The sequence below is a fragment of the Vigna unguiculata genome, chromosome 1 (genome assembly GCF_037176805.1).
Source record: "Vigna unguiculata cultivar grain cowpea cultivar isolate G323 ecotype 2 chromosome 1, ASM3717680v1, whole genome shotgun sequence".
In the NCBI taxonomy this organism is placed as follows: Eukaryota; Viridiplantae; Streptophyta; class Magnoliopsida; order Fabales; family Fabaceae; genus Vigna; species Vigna unguiculata.
The window spans coordinates 5,476,247-5,504,052 of NC_140792.1; the positions used below are offsets into that span (position 1 = coordinate 5,476,247).

Sequence of the window (27,806 nt, forward strand, 5' to 3'; positions counted from 1 at the left end):
ATGGTGTTCCATTAGTGGGGGACAATAATCCATTCATGTACACACAAAAAACAAAGTTTTCACTTAATCCAACAAACCAACTACAAAGTTTTCACGTGGGTTGTCCAGTGGGTGCAGTGCTACTTGCTTGGGACCCTATAACTTATGGAGTTGAGTTTGTTGTTATTGCAGTTGCTCGTTGCCTCCTCGTGCCAGCCAAAGATGAGGATCTCTCCCTCCTACGAGGCCTCTGCCTTCTTGCTTGTGCAGAATTGCTACATCCAGCTTCAATTGCTGCTGCTGCAGGGATGTTCCTCTGTGTGTTCCTTTGTGTGTTACTCTGTGAAAAGGGTATTCTAATTATTTTGAATATTGTATAACATAATGAAGATAGAAAACTGGATTAAATGTTACCTGTCTGGTTGTTCTGGTTGTGTTTCTCTTTCTGCAGGTCCTGATATTATGGCCAAACTGATTACATCTTGTGCACTTCATGGCAATGTTTTTCTTACTTATCTTTGAGTGACTAACATGTTCATCTGCTTCCCTCCTACGTAGTTTCTTGGGTCGTCCTAGTGGTGTTTTGTAGATAGGTGGTAGCAGCTCTGGGAAATCACTTTTAGGCCACATTTGTTGTCCATTTATGGGGGTTATTTTAGGTCCATAACAAGCCAGATATGCATTTTTCTTGTAATAGGGATGAACATAATCCTCAGGATTTTCTATCTTGTAGTGAATTGCAGCCACTGCATGCCTACATGGAATCCCAACCAAATCCCAGAAATAACAACTACAACTATGTTCAGTTAGGTCGACAATAAATTTTTCCATGGTGAACCCTTGAGTCACTTCAAACTTTGCCCCCTACCCAGACTAGAATCCAATTTGCACTTTTTTCAATTTCCTTATCTAGTCTTTTTTGAGGTTTAGGCATCACATTTGCATTATATAAGCTACATTTGTGTCTTAGGGATGCAAACCTACCCATGATGTATGATCTAATCCACTCCATCATAGTTATGATAGGTTTATCTCTAGCAATCAGAATTGAACTATTGAAGGATTCAGATAAATTATTCATCAACACATCACACCTAGGATACATACTAAATTCATGTTTGCACCAACATTTCCTAGGTATTTGAAGTAACCAGTTATAAGCATCAGAATTAATTTTCTGCGACTCACCCATTTTTTTTCCCAAGCTTGATAGAAGGTAGCCTTTGCAGCCCCATCATAAGGTCCCGGATGACAACTCCTCCACCAAATCTCTTTTTAAAATTAGTGTAAAGGTGTCTCAAACCGAACCTATGCTCCACTCCTTCCAATATCTCATCAAAAATTGTCAACTCCTTCCAATAACTCCTTCCATAATAAATTTATCTTTAATTTTTTTAGACTACAACATGAAAAGAAAAAACCTTAATAAATATTTTTATTCTTTATAATATTTAATTTTATATTTTATTATTTAATAAATTAAATATTGTGTTTCATGATAAAAAAAACTAATCTAATTTTTATCAATCTTGTTTTTTATTAACTCAACGTCATTTACGATACCCTCCGCCATATATTCCTTCATTTTAATCCCACGAACTACTATGTCGTCTCATATGCTAAAATGAAAACACACGATGAATCTTTTTAATATCTGCATCGTGTGGAAACTAATTCAGCACCACTTCATAATTTATTTTGTACCCTTAGAAAACAAAACCTGCACCTATTCATAATTTAGTTCAATCCTTAACCAACAATTATTAACTTCTATCTCCAAATACATGTGCCTGCTAATTCAAAATGTATCAATTTATTTAATTCTATTAAAACAGTACCACATGTTATTTAATTCTATTAAAACAGTACCACTTTTTTGTAATTTTTAAAATTTTTTTAAAAAAAATTAAACTGCCACATGTCACCTTATAGTTGTGACACGTGTCAATTTGAGATTTTTTTATTTAAAAAATGTACTGCCACGTGGCAGGTCACGATTGTGCCACATGTCAAGTTAACATTGGTTGTTTTCAATTTAGTCCTCTATTTACAATTTTGATTCAATTTAGTCCTCCAATTTTTCAAAATGATTCAATTTTGTCCTCTCTAATTTGATACCAAATTAGTAATGAAGCTTAATTACAACTTATATATACATATTAAAATAATTTTTATTATATTTATAGATTAAATTACTCCATCTAACTATTCAAATTATTTTTTTTACATGTATAAAAAATTTTAAGTGTAAAAAATTACAAGTGAAAAAATGTAAGAAATGAAATAACATGAGTATTTAGGGAGTGATTTGATGTATAAATGGTAAAAAATTATTTTGACATGAATATATAAATTGTAATTAAGCTTAATTATTAATTTGGTCTCAAATTGGAGAGAAAAAAATGGAATCATTTTAAAAATTTGGGGGACTAAATTGAATCAAAATTGTAAATAGAGGAACTAAATTGAAAATAACCAATGTTAGCTTGACATGTGGCACAATCGTGACCTGTCACGTGGCAGTATATTTTTTTAAAATAAAAAAATCTCAAATTGACACGTGTCACAACATAAGGTGATATGTGGCAGTTTAATTTAGAAAAAAAAATAAAAAAAAAAATTAAAATTTTTTTAAAAAAATTAAAAAAAAAATTAAAAAATTTTTGAAAATTCTACAAAATGACACGTGTCATGTACGAAGATGTTGTTAACCTAGACTTAATGGCAGAGACCAAATTGAACTTTTTAAAGAATTACAGGACCAAATTGAACCAAAAAATAATAAGGAGAAAAAAATGAACCAACCCAACAAATTAGGAGACTAAGATAGTAATTAAGCCTAAAATAAAATAGTAACATTCTTACTCATTTCGCTCTTCAGAATTGCACCGATTCAACTTATATTAAAGGCTTTACACTATACCACATTTTCTGCATCAACATTAATATACTACACCACCAATAACTAAAAGCTTGACTTTTTTCTAATTATTTCTATCTCTTTTTTTTTCCCACCACCATATACTCATACTTAGCTCATGGTGAATAAATCACCGCTCTACGTATTTTATCATATGCCAAGATAATTTCTTTTCTTTGTTGGGTTTTCTAAAATCTCACCTAACCTCTTTCTAAACCAATAATATAAAGGTATCTATTCCAAAGAATATATAAAATTTTAAATTATTCACACCTAATAAATTTATTCCTACAATATAATATATATATATATATATATATATATATATATATATATATATATATATATATATATATATATATATATATATATAAACATGTTCACGAATGAGTTTTGTTTTTAATCGCTAAAATTCATGCGAAAAACATTTAAGCTTTTATTCATTTTTATTTTTAACGATACATCATCTCACGCCCCTTTTCTTTTTCCTTTTATTGAATTTCCATTCCATATATATCTTTGGTATAATTACTCGTATAATATCCAGTTTGAGGCTAGTGTGTCAAATAAGTACTCGATTTAAAAAAAAGTGTCAATTGTGTCCCCAAATTAGTTTATGTGCATAAATGTAGTCCATACCGTTAAATTCTCACAAACGGCATTTAGAATGTGGTGATGTGGTAGTGGAGAAGGCATATGTGTCAAATGATAACAAATTGGTGTTTGAAAATATAATTATACAGTGCGTTTATGTGGTTTTCCTCTATTAAGGAAGAGTATTCACATTGAAGTTCTGTCCTAATTAGTGAATTGAGGGTTCATTGTCTTCTTCCTTTCGTTTTCAGTTTATTCTTCATCAATCCCCGAATACTTGGTGGTGGTTGTTGAATTCCGCAATGTCTTGCAAACAAGGATGTTCATGTTCTTCCTAGGGTTCACAGCAACAGAGCGTCTCCTCCCTTGGTGGTTCGAATAGGGGTTTGGGTGAAAGACTAATGTGTTATTGTGGGGAGATTGTTGTGTTGGGAGTGGCTAAAATGATTAGGAATGCTGGAAAAGAATTTTGGGGTTGCCCCAACTTCAAGGTTTGTTTTCTAATTTTAATTTCATTTTGATTCAAGCTGCAATGGTGGATTTTAATCCCAATGATTTTTTTTTTGTTTAACGGAGGCTTTGTAGTTTGTTGGCTTTTCTAAGCAGCGGATGGTGCCAATGAGCTATTTAAAGGGTGCAATTACTTCAAATGGTTGAATGAAGATAATGGGGATGAAAGAGATGCTACCATTGCTAGACAAAGGAGAAAGATATACCATCTAAAAAAGTCACTTCTGATTTCTGAAAAGTGGGTAAGGTTTTTAAGTGGGATTTTAATTTGTTTGGGTTTGATTAATGTAATATTGGTTTGGAAGTTTATACAAATCCCATGAATTGTTGTAAAAGTCAGTTATGTAGTGAGTAGGAAGTTATGTATTTGGTTGTTTGTTTTTGTAATGAATTGTTATTGAATGGATGAGAAGTTTCAGTAATAGTGTTAAGTGGCTGGTCTTATTTTATTGATTTACAGAAAACCATGACTATAATATGCCCACAAAAGCATGACAAATAACCAATATAAGGTAATATATTGTTCACAACACAAATGAATGAACCATATAAATAATATTATGGTCAAAAGCAACATGATATTATTCCAAATTGGAATTTAATACATAACCCTATTCTTCAAAACACAAAACTCCATAAACAAAATAAACTGTCAAGTATTTCAATACAAAACCATGTCTTTTCAAAATAAATTACTTCCAACAAAAAAGAAATTACACATTCAACTTGAAGAAACAAAAAACAGCTGCAAAATGGTTGAAATTGGGCCCTTGTTGCTTCGAAATTGGGCCCTTCCTATATGATAATTTTTCTCTGTAGTTGGGCCTTGTTGGTGGGTCAACGACATTGAATGAAGAAATCTGAGTTGGTTGACTTGGCAAAGGTATTTGAGTTCCTTGTGTTATCATATTTCCCTGTTGTGGTTGTGATAGCAGAATAGGTGCCCTTCCAGTAATCTGACTTGGCTGAGTTTGAGTTGGTTGAAGTGGTTGACTTGCCTGGGTTTGAGTTGGTTGAACTGGTTGACTTGGCTGAGTTTCAGTGGGTTGAACTGGTTGACTTGGCTGAGATTGAGTTACCTGAGTTTGAGTTGGTTGTGTGCCTCCTTGATGTGTAGTAGATGTAGTTGGGTTTGGTTGCTGCTGTGGTGGAGGTGCTTGGGGACAATTATTTCGTTTGTGTCCAAGTTGTCTGCATATGCCACACCTTTTACGTGTTCCACTTTGCCTTACTTGCATATAGTCCTTCTTCAGCTCCCAAGACTTCAACCTGCATTTCTTTTTTGGTCTTCCACGCAACACTCTTTTGGTAGGAGGCAATACATCACAATAAGATGTCATTTCCCATAGATGAGGACCGTTGACGGGGTATATCATTGACAAATAAGTCTCTTCATAGGTTGACTTAGAAAATAATGAGGCAAGTAATCTTCTCCATTCAAATTTAAGAATCTGATGTCAGTCAATGCATGATAGAAGGGGATTGTTGTTATGCTCCATTTCCTGCAGCTACATTCATGGTTATCTATGTCTACTACAAAATTTTCCCCAGTCATGCAAGTATGTCTGACCTCAAACAGTTTTTCCCCAGACCAACTGCCAATGAAGATAAAACAAAATCACATTAATGCATAGACCAAAAATAAGGAATAAACAATGTAGATCTTACCTCAGTATCCAATATTTAGTTTTTTCAGTCTCCTTCTCTAGTTTGTCTTTAATTTTTAGGCAAATGGAATCTTCAACTACAACTATCTTCTTTCTATTGGATGCCCATCTTTTCGTGAGTTAAAGACGTATTTCTTCCATCATGGTTATGATGGCTTACTCCTTGCATCCACTCCTTTCTACTGGTCAGACATAAAGGTGAATGTCTAACACAAGTGAGCCCCACCAAGGTCTTCTATCAGCAACTCAAGAAACCAAGTCCAAGTCTCTTTATTTTCAACTTCAACTACCACATATGGCAATGGTAGCATTTGATCATTGCCATCTTTGCTCACTGCTGTTAGTAATTCCCCTCAATATTTCCCTTTAAAAGGCAACCATCCACACCGATTATAGGTCTACAAGAAATGAAGCTATCTTTGGAAGCCTTAAGACAAATATACAACCCTTTGAATATGGGATTGCCTTCATTCTCATCCACATGGAGTTTAACTATCAAACCTGGATTTGACCTTAGAAGTTCAGTAGCGTAATCATAAACTCGCTTATATCGTTCTTTGAATGATCCACTAATGTTGGAATATGCCATAGTCCTAGCCATAAAGGCCATAGACCTTGAAACATCAATATTCCATTTCCTCCCTATTTTGTTCTTCAGATCAATGAGCCTAATATTTGGGTTCTCTTTTAATGTCTTTTCTAGCTTCCCACTTAACCACTTAGAAGTCATTAAATGTACATGAAATTTTTTATGCATGTGTGGGTATTGATAATCTTCCTCAATTGCCATGTACTTTGTGCAACCTTATAAGCACAATACGCATACCATTTACACTTACCTTTCGCACCCAAACACTTCATACAAATTCTTCTTTTGTCATTTCTAAATATTTTAAGTTTCCTACCACTACGCGCACAATAAGTTCTTATTGCCTCCGTAAATTCTTCCTTTCAGCAAAGTAGGTCCCAACTTCCCACTTGTAGTCTTCCATACTTTTAGGCATTGCAAAAATCCCAAAGTGACCATAGTTGTCTCTATCATCATTTGTTGTATCACTATAGTCACTACTTTCTAATGTTTCAAACTCCCACTCAATATCAGAAATCCCTTCGTCATACACATTTGTATCCTGTGACTTTGTTCGAGTACTTCCACTTGGCCCAGACACTTGATGGCCTTCAATTCTAACATCATATAGTTCATCCTCCATATCATCTCTTTCAATCCTGACATCATATAGTTCATCCCCACTCATGACATCACCTTCAGACTTAGTCCAACTACTGACTTCATACTCATCATCCTCCTCATTGTCTATCTTTCCACCAAGTTCCTCCTCACCATCCCTAACAATGTGTTCAACCTCAACCTCGCACTCAACAACAGGGTCTTCTCCACCAACTTCCCCTTCACCATCCCCAAAAACATGTTTAGCCTCAATCTCACACTCAACAACATGGTCTTCGTAAGCCTCATCATTCACATTATCAGCTAAGTCCTCCTCACCATGAACAAAAGCTTTTTCATTAGCCATACCATTCACATTATCATGTGCCTCTATACCAACCTCAACAACAACCTCTTCCCCAGTATCCCCATCCCCATTATTAGGTGATTGAGATTCACTCTCAACATCAACTTCTTCCTTAACATCCCCATTCACATTATGATATGACTCAATACCACCATCTTCATTATCATTTCCCTCATTCTCACCCCCTAACACTACTTCTTGCTGACCATCCCCCTCCACAGCAGGTTGGTCCTCTATCATATGAACTACTTGAGGTTCACAGACAAAGTGTACCATATAAAGGTGCACTTGACCATTCAGGGTGGCTATGTTCACCATATGACATGCACGTCTATCATTACTGAGCAACTCTAACCTTCCTTCCAACACAGAACCCTCACCTACTGAATACTATAATTCTTTCACATTCACATAACCCATCTCCCTCAAAATTGACATTATCTTAAAAAACTCCATCTATCAAGGTCACAAAATAAAGTACTACTATCTTCCACGTATTTCAGTGACCCATCATTGACAAACCTTCCCCCATGGTGAAACACCACTTCAAAATTTTCGTCGTTCATGTCAACTATTATATGCCTAACTTTATATCCTTGCCAAATATAAAAAAAAACCTAAACAATAACACACAATTTACATTCCATACCACCAAGACACCGACAACAATTAAGAAAGAGGGACCACACCACATCCTCAACACCATCATTGTCACATATAATGGGGGACAAACCAATAAAGTAATACTGACTCAAACATTACAAAAAACAAAACATTGAAATTACAAAAACATCAAATACAATGCGCCTAAACACATAAATCAACACAAGTTCACAATTTCACCTCTACCATAAAACCCTAATATCAGAACCCTAATCAGTAAATCACAAACAAAGCAAATACGAACCTTTCGTCAACGATGGCCCACAAGTCGCTCTCAATGTCGCCTTCGAACTTCGATTTCAGTTTCCAATCCCAGCAAAACCACAAGTCGTGACAATTCTTCTCCCACTTCATCTACACTTCGACAACTTTCCCCAAATTTAATTTTTTCTGCTGGTGCTTGTGTATTTTATTTTTCATTACCAGCCAACATATCCACGTCATTAATATATAATCTCCACGTGTTCAAAATTTAATTTAGAGACTAACCAGTATCAGTCAATGTTAACCTTTCTAACCACGTCAACATAAATTGACTGCATTGATGCACATAAACTGATTTAGGAACGCAATTGATACTTTTTTAAACCGGGTACCTATTTGACACACTAGCCCCAAACTGAGTATATAGGAGTAATTATACCTATACCTTTCTGCTACCATACCAATGAACTCTAAGAACCCCATCATAAATTCTAGTTAATTACGAGAAAGATAAATCTCATTACTAAAATAGAATAAACACTTAACTTCAAGTAGGATATATCATCTCAGAAGGTTTGATGATATATATTATAACCTGAACAATAGTTTCTTTATATGAAATACATTCGTAGAATTTCTTCTTTCTAAACTTGATATAAGTAATTGTCAACTTGGCATGTTTTCATTGCAGATAACTTCAATTGGTAGTAACACTTATATAAATAAATGGTCTAATTATATTTTGATGGTCAAAGCTGTAATGGTCTAATTATGTCCATCATTTTGTCATTGGTGTAAAATATTACCAAATTCTTTAGCATGTTGTTACTATTTATAATTTAGGAAACCTCAAAAACTTATTAATCAAGATTCATAATTAGCCATATTTTCACTTGCTTATAAAATTCTCTCATAACTATGTCGATAACCATGTATAAAGTCTGGGAATGGGTTGCTTCCCAAGATAGCAAGTTTTTAAAGGTTTATTTTACTTCCTAAACACTAGAATCAAGTACCGTATTATATTAGCGCAACATTTTGAGTTGATATAATGAAATCTAAAATGATAGGTTGTTGCTGTAAATAGCTCAACCAGTTAAAATTCAACCCATTTGACCTGATATATGAGCATATGAAGTGAAGGAAATTACTAATAACTTTTGTCAAGATGCTCGAATTGGAGAGAGATCCTATTGGAATGAAAGAAAAAGAATATGTAGGTGAATTCATGCTTAATTGTTCACCCCTATATATTCATGAGATACAACATCCATATCATGTACTAATAATCTGTGTGCATATATTACCATATCATTTTCTAAAGAATTTATAGCATATATACACTATACTCATTCAATATACTTATAAAACCAACATCATGTCTAATTTCTCACCTTATGAGGAGCCTACATGTTTATTTTCTTGAACGTGGAAGGAGATTGAACATGCTTTACTAGAGGTAGTTATCAACAATCCTAATATTTTTGTGTTTGAATATCATTTTTCTATTGATCTTCTTATTTGTTAGGTTTGTTATTTCTGGACGTACTACTTTTCCTTATATAATGTGATGGAAGTTGTGGTATATTTGAATATTTAAAGTTTTAGAGGGTTTTTGTTCTTTTGAATTTTTCATATCCAAATTTGATCTTTATAACATTTTGAATGTTTTGATGTCATCACTAACCAAAGCATTCCACTGGTGCTGTAGGATGTATCGACATAATTTGTCTTGGTGTTGACACACTGAATATTAAAACCCTAGAGGTGAGAACAACAATTACCTGTGATCGTTTGAGAAGAAAATAATTGCCATCAACGAATATGTTTTCTAATAGACTATCATATTTCTTTTAGTTTTTCATGTCTAACAAATTTACTTCTCTCTCAATTTGCTTGGCATAATATTTCAACTAGAACAAATGGTGAAGATCAACAAATTTCAAGTACTCATTATAGGACAAGGTCATCTCATGCAACAAATGGGATAGTTGTACCATATGAGAAAAGGTATTGTGTCTAGTGAATGGTGAAATAGTCATTATATTTGCACAAGCATTGTTCAGGAAGATGAGGGATATTGCATATGATTTATATTATTAATTCTGTCTTTGTAATGTATGACTTAAAATATCAATTTTGTATCTTTATAATGTACTGCTTATGTTATTATCATCAATACAGTGAAGGATATTGCAAATGAGTTTGAGCCTTACTCAAAGCTCAAGGACTTAAATTTGGATGTTAAAAAGAAATCCAAGGAGACAAAGGAAATATTTCTCGCTGACAATTTTTTTCATAGGTACAACACTGGTCCTTACTTTTTTTGAGTTTTTGAATAGCAATATGGAAACTTTTGTTAAAATTGGCACATAAGACTTCAACTTTTTTGTTGCTTGGAGAGAGCAGGAAAACTTTCTTCTGCGACCAAAATTTGTGTAAAACATTTATTTTTATTAACATTTACTTCAATAGAATATATTAGAATAAAAAACATACCATTTGGTTATATATCTGTTTTCCTTAGCTGATTTTTTTTTAATTTTTCCTTGGATGAATTTGGCATTAATAATCAATGGATGAATGTTGAGGACTGCATCTTACATTATTTGACATGGTTTTGGATTCTTTTTATTAAAACAAATTGCCTATAGGTTTGAAAAAAAGTCATTGATTATATCCCTATGTGTATGAAGTTTAAAAAAGTTGTGTATGGCATTTAGATTTTAGATTTTAGAATTTTGATGTAAAAGTGGAACAATATGTATATTTGTTATTATGAAATAGACTTCAAAAGTAGCAACAACAGGTTCAATTCCAACAAAAACAAAACCAAATTCAAATAAAGTGTATCAACAAGGCAATAAAGGTAGTGTCGACAACACTTTGATTGTCTTCCTTTATGCACCCTTCAAGAATTTCACACCTGAATAGTCCAGAATTAATGAATTAGAATGACAAGAGAGTTTAGAGTAAGAGAATTCAGCAGCGGAAATATCAGAGAGAATATTCATACCACGATTACCCTCCTCCTTCTTCAAAGTCTCGTAAATAAATGTTTCTTCTCATGATTTTGTTTGTTCTTCTCAATCAGGTATGATATGGGTTTTCTTCCACGTGTCCTTCTGTTATAACAAACATTTTTTTTTTAATTTTCATATATATATTTTTTTGGGTTTGATTGTTGATCTATTTGATCCAGTAACCATACTATAATATGTATAAATATTAATATAGTGATTTGTTAATTTTTTTTATGAATTATATGAATATGATTTAATTAAAAAAAATAGAAATGATGTGAATGAAAAGATGTATTGTAAATGTCGACATCCGCAATAGTATTCAACGGATGTCAGTGTTACAGATGTCAACATCCACAACATTTTTTTTTTAATTTTCATATATAATTTTTTTGGCTTTGATTTTTGATCCATTTGATCCAGTAACCATATTATAATATGTATAAACATTAATATAGTGGTTTGCTAATTTTTTATAAATTATATGAATCTGATTTAATTAAAAAAATTTAAAAATGATGTTAATGAAAAATTGTATTGCGGATGTCGACATCCGCTATAGTATTTAACAAATGTTAGTTTGTGTTGCGAATGTCGACATTCACAACATTTTTTTAAAATTTTCATATATAATTTTTTTTGGCTTTGATTGTTGATCCATTTGATCTAGTAACCATACTATAATATGTATAAACATTAATACAGTGATTTGTTAATTTTTTTTGAATTATATGAATCTGATTTAATTAATTTTTTTTTTCAAAAATGATGTTAATGAAAAATTGAATTGTGGATGTTAACATCTGCAATAGTATTCAATGGATGTCAGTTTGTGTTATGGATGTCATCATCCGTAACATATATATATATATATATATATATATATATATATATATATATATATATATATTCAATTTTCATATATAATTTTTTTGGGTTTGATTGTTGATCCATTTGATTCAGTAACCATAATATAATATGTATTAACATTAATATAGTTGTTTGATAATTGTTTTTGAGTTATATGAATCTGATTTAATTAATTTTTTTTTTTGAAAATGATGTTAATGAAAAATTGTATTGCGGATGTTGACATCTGCAATAATATTCAACGGATGTCAGTTTGTATTGCGGATGTCATCATTCGCAACATATATATATATATATATATATAATTTTTTTTTTAATTTTTGTTATATATTTTTTTTTGAGTTTGATTGTTGATCCATTTGATTGAGTAACCATACTATAATATGTATAAACATTAATATAGTTGTTTGTTAATTTTTTTTTCAATTATATGAATCTGATTTCATTAAAAAAAATTAAAAATGATGTTAATGAAAAATAGTATTGCGGAGATGTGGACATCTGGAATAGCATTCAAATGAATGTTAGTTTGTGTTACGGATGTCCACATCCGCAATCTATTTTTTTGTTAATTTTCATAAATAATGTTTTTTGGCTTTGATTCTTTGATTCTTGATCCATTTGATGAAGTACTATTATTTAGAAATTTCCTTTTGTTTTTTTCTAATTAATTGTAGATCTAGTCTCGTGTCGACATCTGTAATGCTAAAAATCCAAAAAAAATTTATGAAACGGATGTCGACATCCACGTTTCAAGCGACTAAAATGGATGTCGACATCCTGGCCAGAAAAAATAAAGGGTTGTTATGGAACTCGACTTTCACGGTTGATTAAAACAGTTTGAAACACATGAATCTATTCTATTGCACAGACAAAGTAAGCATTCATGTAATTATCTAAAAAATTATATATTATACAATAACTTAACTGAATTTGAAGCATAAAAATGGCAATGGCAAAGGGATGTGGTCAAAATGATTCATTTGGGAGTGCAGGAGGTGGAATGAGAAAAATTACTTTTCTTCTCTTTCTTCTTTTACTTTTTACTTAGGACAAAGGAGAAATTTAAATAATTTTTAGGTACTAGAGAAAAATTTGGAGGTGCAGGGAGAAGCCCCTCATTAATTCACTAACACAACCCATGGCCCACCACCTCACACCATACATTCACTAATCCTCACTCACACCCCATGGCCCAACACAATCTTCACATCTCACGGTCCAATCACCAACCCCATGTACCACTCCCTCACCCACCAAACCCCACACACACTAAACCTTAAACTGGGGGCTTCTCTCTACACTTCCAAAGAGTTTTACTGTACCCCCAAAAAATTTAAATTTCCTATAATACCCCTTTGAATCATTTGATCATTCAACGGTAAAAGTTAAAAACAAATTTGGGTCACATACCATATTTCAAAATACGGTAAAATCGTTAACCGGCTTTCGAAATTCGGTGAGCAGCGTCAAATGAATTTGGAATTGTGTACTGACATTTGAAGTCTGGTTAAGTGATTTAACGAAATTCATAATTTGTTTTCTTTATATATCGACATTCGAAGCTCGATTATGGAATTGTGTACCGGTATTCGAAACTCGGTTAAGTCCTTTAACGGAAATTCAAATCCGTTTTTTTAAAATCGGCATTCGTAATCCGACTGGTAATTTTAATTTTCTTATTTTTTTTATTAGATTTGTTTATAAAATTTAATTTTAATTATTTTATAATTTATGTATTAATTATTTAACTTTAGATTATTTATATTTTATATAAGTAGATTAAATAAAATTTTATTATTTTAACTTTTGTAGTTATTTTTACTTTGTTAATTTTTAATTAATAATGATAATTTTTTGTTTAAAATATTTGTCTTTATAGATTAATTTTATTTAATTATTTTCAAGTTATTTTTATTTATTTATTATTTGTTTGATTTTATTTGTAAGATTTAATGAAAAGATTTAATTTAATTTTTTTATATTTACATATTAATTATTAAATTTTAGATTTTTAAATTATAAATAATTACATAAAATAAAATAATATATCGGGATAGAAGTCCGGTTAATAAATCATTTTTTTATTTAATGTTTATTTTTAAATACCGGCATTCGAATTCTGTTATTAGTTTTTTTATTTGTTTTGCATATAAGATTCATTCGAATTCTGCTATTAGTTTTTTATTTGTTTTGCATATAAGATTTAATTTCAATTTAATTAATATTATTAAGTTATTTTTTAATTGTTTAATTGTTTTTATAATATATTTTATTAATATTTATTGTTCAATTTATTGTTTAATTTGAACTTATATTTATTTATTTATATTACATTACAATATAAAGAATTATATGATACACAGTAAAAATACAAAATAATTATAAATGAATAAATTTTTTAAATTTTTTTAAAAAATTGAAAAATAAAAAATTGCATTAAATATAAAGAACTATATGATACACAATAAAAAAAATTAAAAAATAAATAAAACAAAAAATATTAATAAAACAATAAACATTAAATAAATAAATAAATAATTATTAAAAAACTATTTAACATTAAATTAAAAAAATAATTACATTTTCAACCAATTAATAAAATTAAAAATACAAATATAAAACAAATGTGTTAAATAAATAAAATCTTATTCCTAAAACTAAAACACAACTAACAAAATATTCAAAATAATTACAAAGCATTTCAAAATAAATAAAAAATTCTGAAAAAAAAAAATAGTTAAAGCAAAATACAAACCGAATTTTAAATTTCGGTTTGTATGAAATGAAATATGTGGTTACCATCATCAGAATCCGGTTTGTAATAAAAATAAAAATCAAAATTAAGAATTAAAGACTTAACAAAATATTTAATTTTTAAAAGTTTGAAAGCAAAAATATATATAAATTAAATAAATATATAATGAATCACAAAAAATATAAATAACTTAAAAATTTAATACTTAAGAATATTTATTATGACATTAGAAATGTTGAAACCCGTTTGAAGATGAAATGGATATCCTAATCAATTTTCTGAAAATCTGGGTGTCGAAATCCGTTTGATTCGTGAAGCGGATTTTCAAATCTGTTTTTGGACACAACTGGATGTTGAAAGCTGATGTATGTTTTTTGAGTCTTTCTTTTTTGCTTTTCCATGCATCATATCAACATCTCTTGAAACCCAAATTCACAACCATGCATTCAAAACACACTTGAGAGCGAAAGTCGTTCTGAAAACAACAAACAATGACTTTTCAATGGGGTGCAACACAAGAACAAAATACAATTCTCAGTCCACCTAACGCAGTAATTATTTTAATTACTTTTACCTGCTTAAGTTAGAGGGGCAAAATGGACTGCATAATTAAATTTTTGGAGGTGCAGTAGAAGTCTTTGGAGGTGTAGGGAGAAGCCCCCCCTTAAACATGCACACCTACACACCCTTACGGCCTACTAACACACACATCCTCACAAACCCTCACGGCCCACTAACACACACACCCTCACAAACCCTCATACCATCACTCCATAGACTTAACACACTCCACACTCACTTAACACACACCACTCTCTTACCTTTCATCGGGGGCTTCTCCCTGCACCCCAAAGCATTTCTCTTGTACCCTCAAAACTTTTTTTATTTCCAATTTTTCCCAAGTTAAAAGTTAAATCAAGAAAGAGAAAAAGCAATAAAAAAATTATGACATGCACTGCACCCCTACAAAGCCAGCGAATCTAGGCACGCCTTTGCACCCCCAAAGATTATTTGATTCTTTGACCTAAAAAACACATTTAAAAGGTTCTCTTTTTTCCGCTTCCTCCTCCCTTCTTCTTTGCCTCCTTCTTTGCCTTCATTTGTTCATTTGTGGAGAAGATCATCGAGCAACAGGAACCACCAACCCAAGAGGAGTCCGTGACGACACTGAGAGCCACCCTTCCCTGCAGTTAATTCACACACGTCTTCTTCCAGTTAAGTTTTCTCAAATTTGTAATGTTTTTTCGTGTTTACGGTGATTTATGAACCTATATATATATATATATATATATATATATATATATATATATATATATATATATATATATATATATATATATATAATCATTCCATGTGTGCCAAAAGTGGCTCTTGAAATTTTTGTGTGTTATGAAACGAAATACAGAAGTCGTTTCATGTTTTCTAGAAATGGATTACAAAAACTGTTTCTTGCATTGTTTATGTGAAACAGATTTCATGTTTTCTGTGAACGGATTCTGAAAGTAGTTCCGTATTTATTGCTTTTTTTTTATATGAAACAGATTACCTAATCCATTTCTACACTTTCAGAAACAGAATTTGAACTCTGTTTTGTAAATTTCTATTGTTATTTCTGAAACATATTTTGCGTTTATATGCAACGGATTACGTTAAATAAGTTTGAATTTATTTCTTCACTCAATTTTGATGTGGTTAGATACTGTTTATATTAATAGATTGGTTTCAAATAGTTTGGAGAATTTTTAACCGAAAAATAATTAATATTTAATTTTTTAAATGCACTCTTAATCAGCTGTAGATTGTTCTTCACAAATGTTATGGATTAAGAATCAAATAGTAGAGTATAACTTCTACTAGAGTAATATTCTTGCTCTATGTTATAATAATATTGTAATTAGTCTTTCTATAAATCTAATATTGTATTATAGAGTTAAGCATATTAAAATTAACTAATTAGAGATCATATTCAACTAGGTATTGTTGATTTAAAATTTATATCCAAACGATTAATCGACTTATATATTTACAATTTTTTTTATGAAAAAATAAATTAATTGTTTGAAGACGTTATTGATATGACTCATGAGGAAATATGATTAATTTTAAGTGTGCAAAGCAATTACAAGATTTGTTATTTACATTGGTCATACAATTTGTTTTGAATGTGTTAAAGTGAAGTAAGTTGAACGTCTTCTAGTCTTTAAAAAATCTAAAAGTTATCTTCTATTCAAATATTCTGTCTTAATTAATGTATCTCACTTTTAATAAAAATATTAGGATTCAAAATAAAAGCATGAAACGGATGCTAAAATCCGTTTGAAAAAAAAATATGAAATTTTATGAAACGGAATCCAAAATTCGTTTCATAAAATTTTATGTTTTTTCTTTTCAAATGGATTTTGAAATCCATTTCGCTTTTTCTTGAAACGTATCACAAAATCCGTTTCACAGAATAAAAAGAAAAAAATGCAAAACTAATATTAACATTCCAACCATTCAAATCAAATTGGAAGAGGCTAACCTGCAGAGAAGATAAAAGGAGAGAATGGAGGACCTTCAAGCACAGGGAACTCACAGGGAACACCTTCAAGCACAGAAAAGAATAGAGGACAATGACAATGAGAGAATAAAGAAGAGAGCTTTCAAAAATAAAATTAATGAAAGTGAACACACAAACCTCGGACCAAGGACCATCATGAGAGAATGAAGCAGAGAAAATTAAATCTCGGACCAGGGACCACCACGAGAGAATGAAGCAGAGAAAATTAAAATGAAGACAGTGGATCACAGTGAGAATGGAGAAGAAACAAATAACAAACAGGAAGAAACAGACAAAATGAAGGTATGAAATAATTTGGAAGTGCAAAGATAAGTTGACGCAATAAATTTTATTTACTGCTCTTCCACCAATTTTACCTATAAATTAATTAAGGGTACCATGATAAATTTGTGAGATACTGCAGAAGGCTTTGAGGCGCAGGGAGAAAGCGCCCTTTCATCCACTGCACCCACGGCCCACACCTCACACTTAACACACCCCTCTCTCACCTCACACCTTCACTGATCCTCATCTAACCCTCACGGCCCAATCACCAACATCCACTCACGTGCGCTGTAACACACTCCACGCACAGATCACACCTCACTCTCGCACACACCTCACTAAAACACACCCAAATCCCACCTCACTGCACCCAAATCCACTAATTCTCACACTCACACCCTCTCACCACTAACCCACACGAGCCCTCATCTCACGACACCCTCACCTCACGCCCCCACACACCGCACGAACAAACGCACCGCACACCACTTCCCTCACTTCACTCTCGCACGCAACCCTAACCCACCCTACTCACACACTCGTGTCTCGCTTCCACGCACACTTCATCAACAGAAACCCAACGGTTCACTTACATTCATGCACCTCCCAAATTTCTTTGAATGAATCAGTTATCCCTCGTCAACACAACACTATAAAAAACAGGCCCTCAACAAAAAAAGAAAGAGGAGAATACTCTTGCCTTTTCCATTTCTCTCTCGCGCACCAACGGAGCAGAAATCGGAGGTTATCCTGGCTTGCATTCACAGCGGTGGAGCTTCGCTGTGAACTCTGAAGACGAGTCTACTGTTTCGGTTCTACGACGGTGATCGCCCTTGTGTTTTGAGGAGGTTCGGTCCCAGATTCTCCATTTTTCCTCTGTTCTTTTACAAATTTTAAAATCCAGGGTATTTTGAGTGCTGAATTTGAATTTATTGAAGAGAAATGGTTTAGGCCTTTTGTGGCTCGGATGTGTTTGAAATTTAACGAATGCGTGCTTGGCTAAATTGATGAAGTCACTGATTTATTTATGATTGAGATGCTTGTACTCATAATTATTCGGTGCTGAATTACTGGATTATCATTTTTTTTAGTGATACGGTTTGGGGATTTTTTATGGGAGTACGTGCTAATACACTGTATGTATGTATTTAGAGATCTTGAACTTTGATTACGTTTATCATTTCATTCTCGGAATATTGGGATTTTTGGGTGTGACTAATATTTTGGTGAAATTGTTTGATTTGTTATCAGATGGAGGAGAAACTTGAGGATTGACGAGGTAAAATTTTTTGTTTTGGTTAATTTGGGCTTTAAGTTGTAGTATTAATTTTATTGTATCAGTACATTTCTTTCTGCATTTAAGCTTCATAATGCAATGAGTTGTACTTCGTTTTTCTGTTGGCAGTGAAGAGGCCGTGATGAGTTAAAATACCAAAACTTTTACCTTTGAGGAGGTGGCTAAGCACAACCACAAGAAGATGGTTGGATTATAATCAAAGGAAAGGTTAGTTTTTTGTGATATGAATTTAGTTTATGTTATCATTTCATTCTACATCTGTTTTCCTTAGTCGATTTTTTATTTTTCCTTGGATGATTCTGGTGTTAATAATCTATGGATGAATGTGGAGGACTTTATCTTACTTTATTTGACTGATCTTAGGAGAGGGATAGGGGAACGTCCTAAGGTTCCTCTGGCATGCTTTGGGGTTCTGTATATTAAAACAAACTGCCTATGAGTTTGAACAAAAGTCATTGATTCGATCCCTCATGTATCAAATTTAAAAAAGTTGTGTAGGACATTTAGGTTTTAGAATTTTGACGTAAAAGTAATCAAAATTCTTTCATCAGTTTAATTCCTAAGCATGATATGTACACTAGTAATTTATGCTTTCCTACAACAATGAACTGGGATTCTCAAATGATAATAGCATGAACTGATTGACTATATTAATTTAGCGTACTCATCATGGGAAACCCCAAAATCCCAACACAATATAAATGGGTTAAGTGTTTATACTAGCTCATCAGGCACCATTCTCTTCGAAGAAACTCTATACCAATCCACTGTTGACGGGGAGAAGATCGTAGACGTCCTTCTTCAACAACACATTGTTCCCGGTATTAAGGTCGATAAGGTAACCCTCTGCCACTTTTGTCGAGAAGCTTCAACTGTTCAACATCGATTTCAGAGTGCAAAATTGCTTCGGCTGCCTTGCTAGGGTTTTGGCCTCGCTCTGTTTGAGCATGGCTGCCATCGGGGTAAGAGCTGTGTTGGGATGAAAGTTTAGGCTATTTATCTTAACTCATTCGACCTCTTAGTTTAGTTCTGCCTAAACATTTTATAAATCTCATTCTCAACAGCAACACACACATATTCAAGGTTACTAAAAAATTTTCATTCTAAATTTTACAGGGATTGATGGCGTGGGAACTTGGACTTATTTTCCATCATCAGAAACTAGGGAGGTATGCCTCAATTTAATGTGAAGGCTAAATTACACTCACCTGATTGTTATTTTAAAAATGCACTTTTTAGGTAATGAAATGAATTTGAAGCTAAAAGGTATCTTCTTGGAAAAACTATTTTTGTTCTTTTTTCTTGAATGAAGGATGTTTTGTATGTGGTGCTTGCATATCCCAGTAGCAGACCAAACACCCTTTCCAGGTACTTCTTTCCCCTATACCTAGTTATACTATTTCATGTTAATATTATACTCTTTCTCACCAACCATTAATTTATTTTATCGTTTTGCCTCTACTTTCTTAAAATGTTTAGGAGCATGTTTATTGTAGTGAAAAATAGGTTCACATATTATTTCCTTACATTTTTTGAAAATTTATGCAATCTTTCAATGATATATAAAAGCATAATTTATTATTTGTTATATTTCCCTCTTGCAGACTTTGTGAAAATAATTGAGATAACACTTAGGTTGGAATATCAATGTCACGAAATGGGCCCATATATCTTCTTGGAGAATCTTTAGGAGAATGCCTTGCGCTAGCTGTTGCAGCACTTAACCTTGATATTGATTTTGTATTAATTTTGGCAAACCCAGGTAACTTTTAGTAGTATTGTTTTTTTGACTTGAGTATATTGAAATTAGCTTGTCCTAATTTGATGTTGTGATTTGTTATCATCATACTTATCATATAAGTACATAATATTTTTTATTGGAATAAAGTTACCAATAGACAACAATTTTATATTTTTCCTTTTGTTGATATTCATGAAATACTAGATTTATGTTCTTTTAAAAGTTTATATATTTGTAAGACAATTCTTGTAAACATATATATAAGAAAACCTCCATTTATCTTTAAAATTTTTAAAAGACTCAGTCTTGTAATTTCAGAAATAAGATTTCGCTAGATTCCTAATGTTCCATGTTTGACCTATCTTTGACTAAAATAAATCGCATGCATTCATGTGTGTATGCATGCACGAAAATAAATAAAAGACGAGTCCTGTTTTTGTAAAATCTAAATGATATTGAAAAGGCAGACTTAAAATATATCTTCTTCTGTTTCTGGTGATCTCTAGCTGTTGAAGGAAACTGATGAAAGAAGAGTGCAAAAAATGGTTATGCTCAAGTTGGACTCAAAATTTGTGGCCTTTTCTTACAACCCATGTCACCGATTTAGGAGTATGTCGTTTCTTCGCTCAATCCACACCAGCATTACCGATTCCTATCAATCTATACTTCATTCCAATCAGCTTCTAAATGGGTTGTCAAAATCTGGTCGAATTGACGATGCCCGAAAAGTGTTTGATAAAATGACTAAAAGGGATGAGTATACATGGAACACCATGATATCTGGTTATGTTAATGTGGGAAGATTGGTTGAAGCAAGAGAACTCTTGAATGGGTTTTCAAGCAGAAGTTCTATCACTTGGTCCTCCCTCATATCGGGATATTGTAGATTTGGGTGTGAAGCTGAGGCTTTTGGTTTGTTTAGGTCGATGAGGTTGGAGGGACAAAAACCAAGTCAGTACACTTTAGGAAGTATCCTGAGGGTGTGTTCTGCATTGTGTTTGATCCAAAATGGAAAAATGATTCATGGGTATGTGGTAAAGAATGGATTTGAGTCCAATGTGTATGTTGTCACTGGCCTTGTTGACATGTATGCAAAGTGCAGACATGTTTCGGAAGCTGAGATTCTCTTTAAGGGTTTGGCCTTTGACAAGGGAAATCATGTCCTGTGGACTGCCATGGTTACTGGTTATGCTCAAAACGGCGATGGCCTTAAGGCAATTGAGTTTTTTTGTTATATGCATGCAGAAGGGGTTGCATCTAATCAGTTTACATTTCCTAGCATATTGACAGCATGTTCTGCAGTTTCAGCTCATTGTTTTGGGGAACAGGTGCATGGTTGTATTGTGCGGAATGGCTTTGGGTGCAATGTATATGTTCAAAGTGCGTTGGTCGATATGTATGCAAAATGTGGAGATTTAAGTAGTGCAAAAAGGGTATTAGAAAATATGGATGATGATGATGTTGTTTCATGGAACTCTATGATAGTTGGGTGTGTAAGACATGGGTTTGAAGAGGAAGCTCTTCTCTTGTTTAAAAAAATGCATGCAAGAAATATGAAGATTGATGACTATACATTTCCATCTATTCTGAATTGTTGCATAATAGGTAGAATTGATGCAAAATCTGTTCACTGTTTGGTTATCAAAACTGGATTTGGGAACTATAAGCTTGTTAGCAATGCTATTGTTGATATGTATGCCAAAACTGGGGAGTTGAATTGTGCATATGCTGTATTTGAAAAGATGCTCGAGAAAGATGTCATCTCATGGACCTCCCTGGTCACAGGTTATGCACAAAATGGCTCCCATGAGGAATCCCTGAAGATTTTTCGTGACATGAGAATTGCTGGGATAAATCCTGATCAATTTGTTGTCGCAAGTATTTTGAGTGCTTGTGCAGAACTGACTCTTCTAGAATTTGGTAAACAAGTGCATTCCGACTTTATTAAGTCAGGTCTAAGATCATCACTATCAGTGGATAATTCTCTTGTAACCATGTATGCAAAATGTGGCTGCCTGGATGATGCTGATGCAATTTTTGTTTCAATGCATGTCCGGGATGTAATTACTTGGACAGCTCTTATTGTTGGTTATGCACAGAATGGTAAAGGAAGACATTCCTTAAAATTCTATGATGCTATGGTTTCTTGTGGCACGAAACCAGATTTTATCACGTTTATAGGATTATTATTTGCTTGTAGTCATGCAGGTCTTGTGGATGAAGGACGTGCATATTTTGAGCAAATGAAAAGGATTTATGGAATAGATCCTGGCCCTGAACACTATGCCTGCATGATTGATCTTTTTGGACGCTCAGGAAAGCTCGATGAGGCTAAAGAAATACTAAATCAAATGGAAGTGAAACCTGATGCCACTGTATGGAAGGCACTCCTTGCCGCATGTAGAGTGCATGGTAACTTAGAATTGGGAGAGAGGGCAGCTACAAATCTTTTTCAGTTGGAACCCATGAATGCTATGCCTTATGTTATGTTGTCAAACATGTATTCTGCAGCTCGTAAATGGGATGCTGCTGCGAAAATAAGAAGGTTGATGAAATCAAAAGGAATAGTGAAAGAGCCTGGATGCAGTTGGATAGAGATGAACAGCAGAGTGCATACATTCAGTTCTGAAGATAGAGGACATCCAAGGGAAGCTGAGATTTATTCCAAGATTGATGAAATTATAGTAAGAATTAAGGAAGCTGGTTATGTTCCAGATATGAATTTTTCTTTGCATGATATGGATAGGGAGGGAATGGAGGTTGGTCTTGCTTACCACAGTGAAAAATTGGCTGTTGCTTTTGGATTACTCGCTTCTCCACCAGGTGCAGCAATTCGGATATTTAAGAATCTCAGAGTTTGTGGAGATTGTCATTCCGCTATGAAATATATATCAGGAATTTTCGCTCGTCATATCATTCTGAGAGATTCCAATTGTTTTCATCACTTTAGAGAAGGAAAATGTTCCTGTGGGGATTACTGGTAGGATTTCATTTTAATCTTAATACTAGTCCTTCAGTTTAAAGATGAATTGATAATCGACAGTTTCAAGCTTATAGGGCATTGTTACACAAAATTTGCTCTTTTTCTGTTGTACTATCTTGAAGGGTAAGCTCATTATTATTTCAATGTTTGAAGTGAGAACACATACATGAGGAAATAAACCTTGTTCTAGAATATTAAGAACTTAATACATATCGACATTTTCCTCCTAATTTCTTGTCTCTGTATCTTCGGTCATTGATAGTTTGTTTCTTTAAATATTGCATGTGTGAGAAATCAAGCCAATAATTGAGACACATTGCTAAAATTAATTTATTTTTACCTGTTTGTGGCTTGCTACCTAGTTACCTACACCTAAGACCAGGGTATCAATAAGCAAAATATGTTTTAATGAAGGACAATTAATTTCTCTAACTATAAGATATCCTAGATACCAAACATTATTGTGCCCACTCCCCTAATAAAAAATGTTAATCCTTACTGCCTAAACGGAAGAAAATTAAGATTGTTTATAAAAATATTTTGTAACTTCTATGAAAATAGTTTAATGGTTTTTTAACCCAAAGAAAACCTTTGACTTGTGTATCAAATAAATTATATTACCATTTTATCTAACGGAAAAGGTGGCAAAGAACATGCTAATCACCATGAAATTCTAGTATTAGTCCAAAATTTATCCTTTAAAAAATACTAGAAATCCACTAAGAATTTGTTAGAAAAAGAATGCTTAGCAGTTACTAGAACGAAACATAGCATACACAATAAAAGAAGGATATTTTTTTTATGTTATTACAAAGAAACAAATACACAATAAATAGGAGCTGATGAAAAAGAAGATGCCTATTCATCTGACTGATAATTCCACATAGTCCACCTTAAGAACAAGCAGCTTGAACTACATGAAACATGAGCAAAGATTAGTAAGAACTGATTATCTTTTACAGCTGGTGCATTAGATGAATACACAACAATTGATGTTCCCACACCTTACGCTATTTGCAATGGAGAATATCCCTCCCATGGGCGAGCTCAACCTTGATTATGGTGTAGCTGATTAGTGGACAGGGAAGCTCTCTCTCTCTCTCTATCTATCTATCTATATATATATATATATATATATATATATATATATATGTAACTGAATGGTTTGAAAAGGTTAACGCACTTCTAATATGTTCAAGCCGATTTTTGCCCATGGTTAACTGAGGTAAAGCCTAGTTCTATCATTCTACTTTATTGTTTTCACGATTATCTTCCTTTGATTGCATCTTTTGTGTCTGCTACTTTGTTCTGTCTCCGATGCAAACTGTGTGCCGAATGATGGTGAGTTTATGCATAGACCTGTATTGTGATATTTCAAATGTCCTGGTGTACTTTGGATGCTGAAAAATGTTGTAGCAAGGTTGATGATTGAATTCCTGTGTTTAGAATATTTTGTTGCAGTTTAGTTTGCAAACAAGGAAGGATTGATTCTTGTGGTGCTTAAGTTTATTTGATTTGGGAAAACTAATCGTATTTCTAGATTCTTTCTCGGTGAAGGTGCAGCTTGACTTTCCTGGTGTTATTCCCTTTTCTATAGTCATACATGGTAGTAGTAGTTACTAGTTACACAAAGTAAAATAGGTGTCAGGAATTGAATGTGGATAGGGGATATTATATGATTACTATTTAAAACATCATAAATATTGCTTGAGGATGGTTTGATTTATGTGTGGCATGTGTTTCTTAATAACTGTGATCATAATAATTTCAGAGCTAAGTGTGCTTCAAGTTCTTCCATTATGTAGTAATAAAGAACCAGAAGAATCATGTATAAAGATAAAGAAAAGATTCACAAATATATCAGCTTTAGAATTTTGGAATGAAAATAGTTGGAGGCCGAACCAATCTCAGTGCTGAAGAAATATTCAAATTTGAGGTTTCCATTTCACAGATTTATTTTTAGTACCATTTCTCACTTTACATGTTGCCTCAGCTTCAAAGTCTTGCAGCTGCTCTATCTGATATGTAGGCTACTCAGAATATTGTTTGTTGAAAAATAGTGATGAGCAGAAGAAGAATGACATGACTATTAATTTAAATTTCCTCCTTTCTCTCATATGACTAATTATATCATTGCTTCAAATATTTCTTAATTGTTTATTAAGTGTTCCATTAATATCATTACTTGTCCTCTCCATTTCTATAATCATCTTAAAAATTTCTATTGTATATTGTTGTGTGTGGTATATAAAAAATTATCATGTTTAAGTTAAATGAAAATTTAATTATTAATACTATTTTTATAATCTGAAACAATAATTTTAAATGAAATATATAATTTAATTATTTATAAAATTCATGAAAATTAATTAATAATTAATTTTTTTTTAAAATGTTGTAAATTATTTTTGACAATTTTAAACTTGTAATAAATGTTAAATGTTAAATGATAATAAAATATAATATACTTTTGTAACAGTTTTTAATGGTTAGAATATGATAAAAGATTATAAAAATAGAGTAAAATTTTCTATCATAAATTATTTTCGACATAATTTTGACAATTATTTTAACGATTAAAAATTTTATTTTATGGTTTTTAATCTTTACAATTAATAATTTTAACCATTATATCTATTTATTACTATTCTTTTAATGGGACTTAAATCTCGTTTCTACGCCAATCCCTTTCCCACCTTTCAATTCTCTTCCCACCTACATCACATTATTTTCACTCATTCAACGAGCAAAATAAATAAATAAACTATATTAAATCCTTTTGACTCTTTAATACTCTTTCAAAATGTTTTGGTCATAAAATAAAAAGTAATAAAATATTAATCATAATTAAAACATTTTTAAAATATTATTCTATAAAGTTAACATTTATTTATGTATAAGTATTTTTTTAATTGCTTATAAATAAAATGAAAAAAAAAAAGATATAGGAGATTCCTTTTTAACACGCAAGAAACATCTCAGAGACGTGTGAAATGTGTTACTCTAAAAATAAAGAGAGCAAGTGTCATTCTAACTCTTATCTTAAGTGTCTGACATGGCAATTTGATGTTTATCATCATTACATAGGATATGATCCTAGGAATCCATGTTCTGTTATAATATATTATTATATTGAGTATATGTATTTAATATTGGATGGTTCTCAATTCCAAGTTGGAACCAATGTTTATTCTCACAGCATTTCTCAACTGCTTTATGTTCCTTGCAACTTCATCTTCTTCTCGTAACTTTGATGATGCAGAGAATGTTGACATGGAAATAGGTACAAGTTCACCAAAATACACTCAAAATTCAACTGCTGTTACCTATTTTGTAGTTAATTCATTTCTGTCACATGTTTAAGAATTGTAGAACTAGGTTGTGTTTCTGTTCTTTCTCTTTTGTATCACTCAACATTTCATTTTTATTTGTACTGTAAATTTATAGAATGATGAATATTTTTTGTTGAATTGTTCATTCTCTTAGTCTTTTTTCAACTTATATATAACTCTTTCATCATTTTATGATTCCAAGAAAAATACACACTCCTCATTTCAGATGAGTTCGTGCTTTATGATTATCATTGAGATAAAACATTCTAAGCTTTGGATCATAACTTTGCTCAGTGCCAAAGCAATAAACAATAAAAGGGAAACTAATCTAATTTATTAAAGTAAAATAATTACTTTAATAAATTCTTAATATGTATGAGTTATGCTTACAACCATGGAACAAAGTGTTTTATTTTTCTTTTTTATTCCATTAATTTAACATTTTATTCCTTCTGTTTATATTCCCCTCATCTTAAGGGTATTATTGGGGTTTTTAAAAGAGGGACTCAACCTAAAAATATGTTGTAGGAGTAAAGTGTCAAAATTAAAATACAAAAAATATGATTATATGAATTATATTATAATATTTATTTTATATTGTATGAAAGAGTACAAATATAAAATAGTATCATAATTTAAATGAAAAAAATTGAGGATGGTGGAAGACACGGGTTAAGCGTGGAATGTGTGTGGACAGTGGTGGAGCTTTACAGGCAGGGGCATGGCCCCCTTTTTTTTTTTTTTAAATTTATGTATTGAATTTTTAATATTTATTAAAAAAATTTAAATTACATGTATACATATTAAAAATTAAATTATTTTTTATTTTTTTAAATTTAGTTATGTTTTAAGTCATTGATAAATTTAAAAATTTTCAATTAAGTTTCTGATAAAATTTTTGTGTTT

General features: G+C 31.9%; 1 protein-coding gene and 1 pseudogene across 7 annotated transcripts; one reads left to right on the plus strand and one right to left on the minus strand.

The window, feature by feature from the left end:
• Positions 1-142: 142 nt before the first annotated feature.
• On the minus strand, positions 143-913 carry LOC146888657 (uncharacterized; annotated as a pseudogene).
• A 16,848-nt stretch (positions 914-17,761) lies between these two features.
• Positions 17,762-25,671, plus strand: LOC114167090 (Tetratricopeptide repeat (TPR)-like superfamily protein). 7 transcript variants are annotated; one of them, XM_028052069.2, is made up of 7 exons: positions 17,812-18,395; positions 18,799-18,826; positions 18,953-19,806; positions 19,961-20,013; positions 20,157-20,212; positions 20,449-20,606; positions 21,092-23,798. In XM_028052069.2, the coding sequence occupies exon 7, from the start codon at positions 21,128-21,130 to the stop codon at positions 23,567-23,569; it is 2,442 nt and encodes an 813-aa protein (XP_027907870.1). In that variant the 5' UTR covers positions 17,812-18,395; positions 18,799-18,826; positions 18,953-19,806; positions 19,961-20,013; positions 20,157-20,212; positions 20,449-20,606; positions 21,092-21,127; the 3' UTR covers positions 23,570-23,798. The 7 variants fall into 7 exon arrangements, 6 of the variants coding, with proteins under 6 accessions (XP_027907870.1, XP_027907946.1, XP_027908098.1 ...); XM_028052145.2 differs by having other exon boundaries at positions 18,953-19,051; positions 19,504-19,806; positions 19,961-20,212; XM_028052297.2 differs by having other exon boundaries at positions 18,953-19,051; positions 19,568-19,806; positions 19,961-20,212.
• Positions 25,672-27,806: the final 2,135 nt, after the last annotated feature.

What these genes read in the sequence shown, in the direction of transcription:
- LOC114167090 (XM_028052069.2), top strand. Translation starts at nt 21,128, where the DNA reads ATGGTTATGCTCAAGTTGGACTCAAAATTTGTGGCCTTTTCTTACAAC.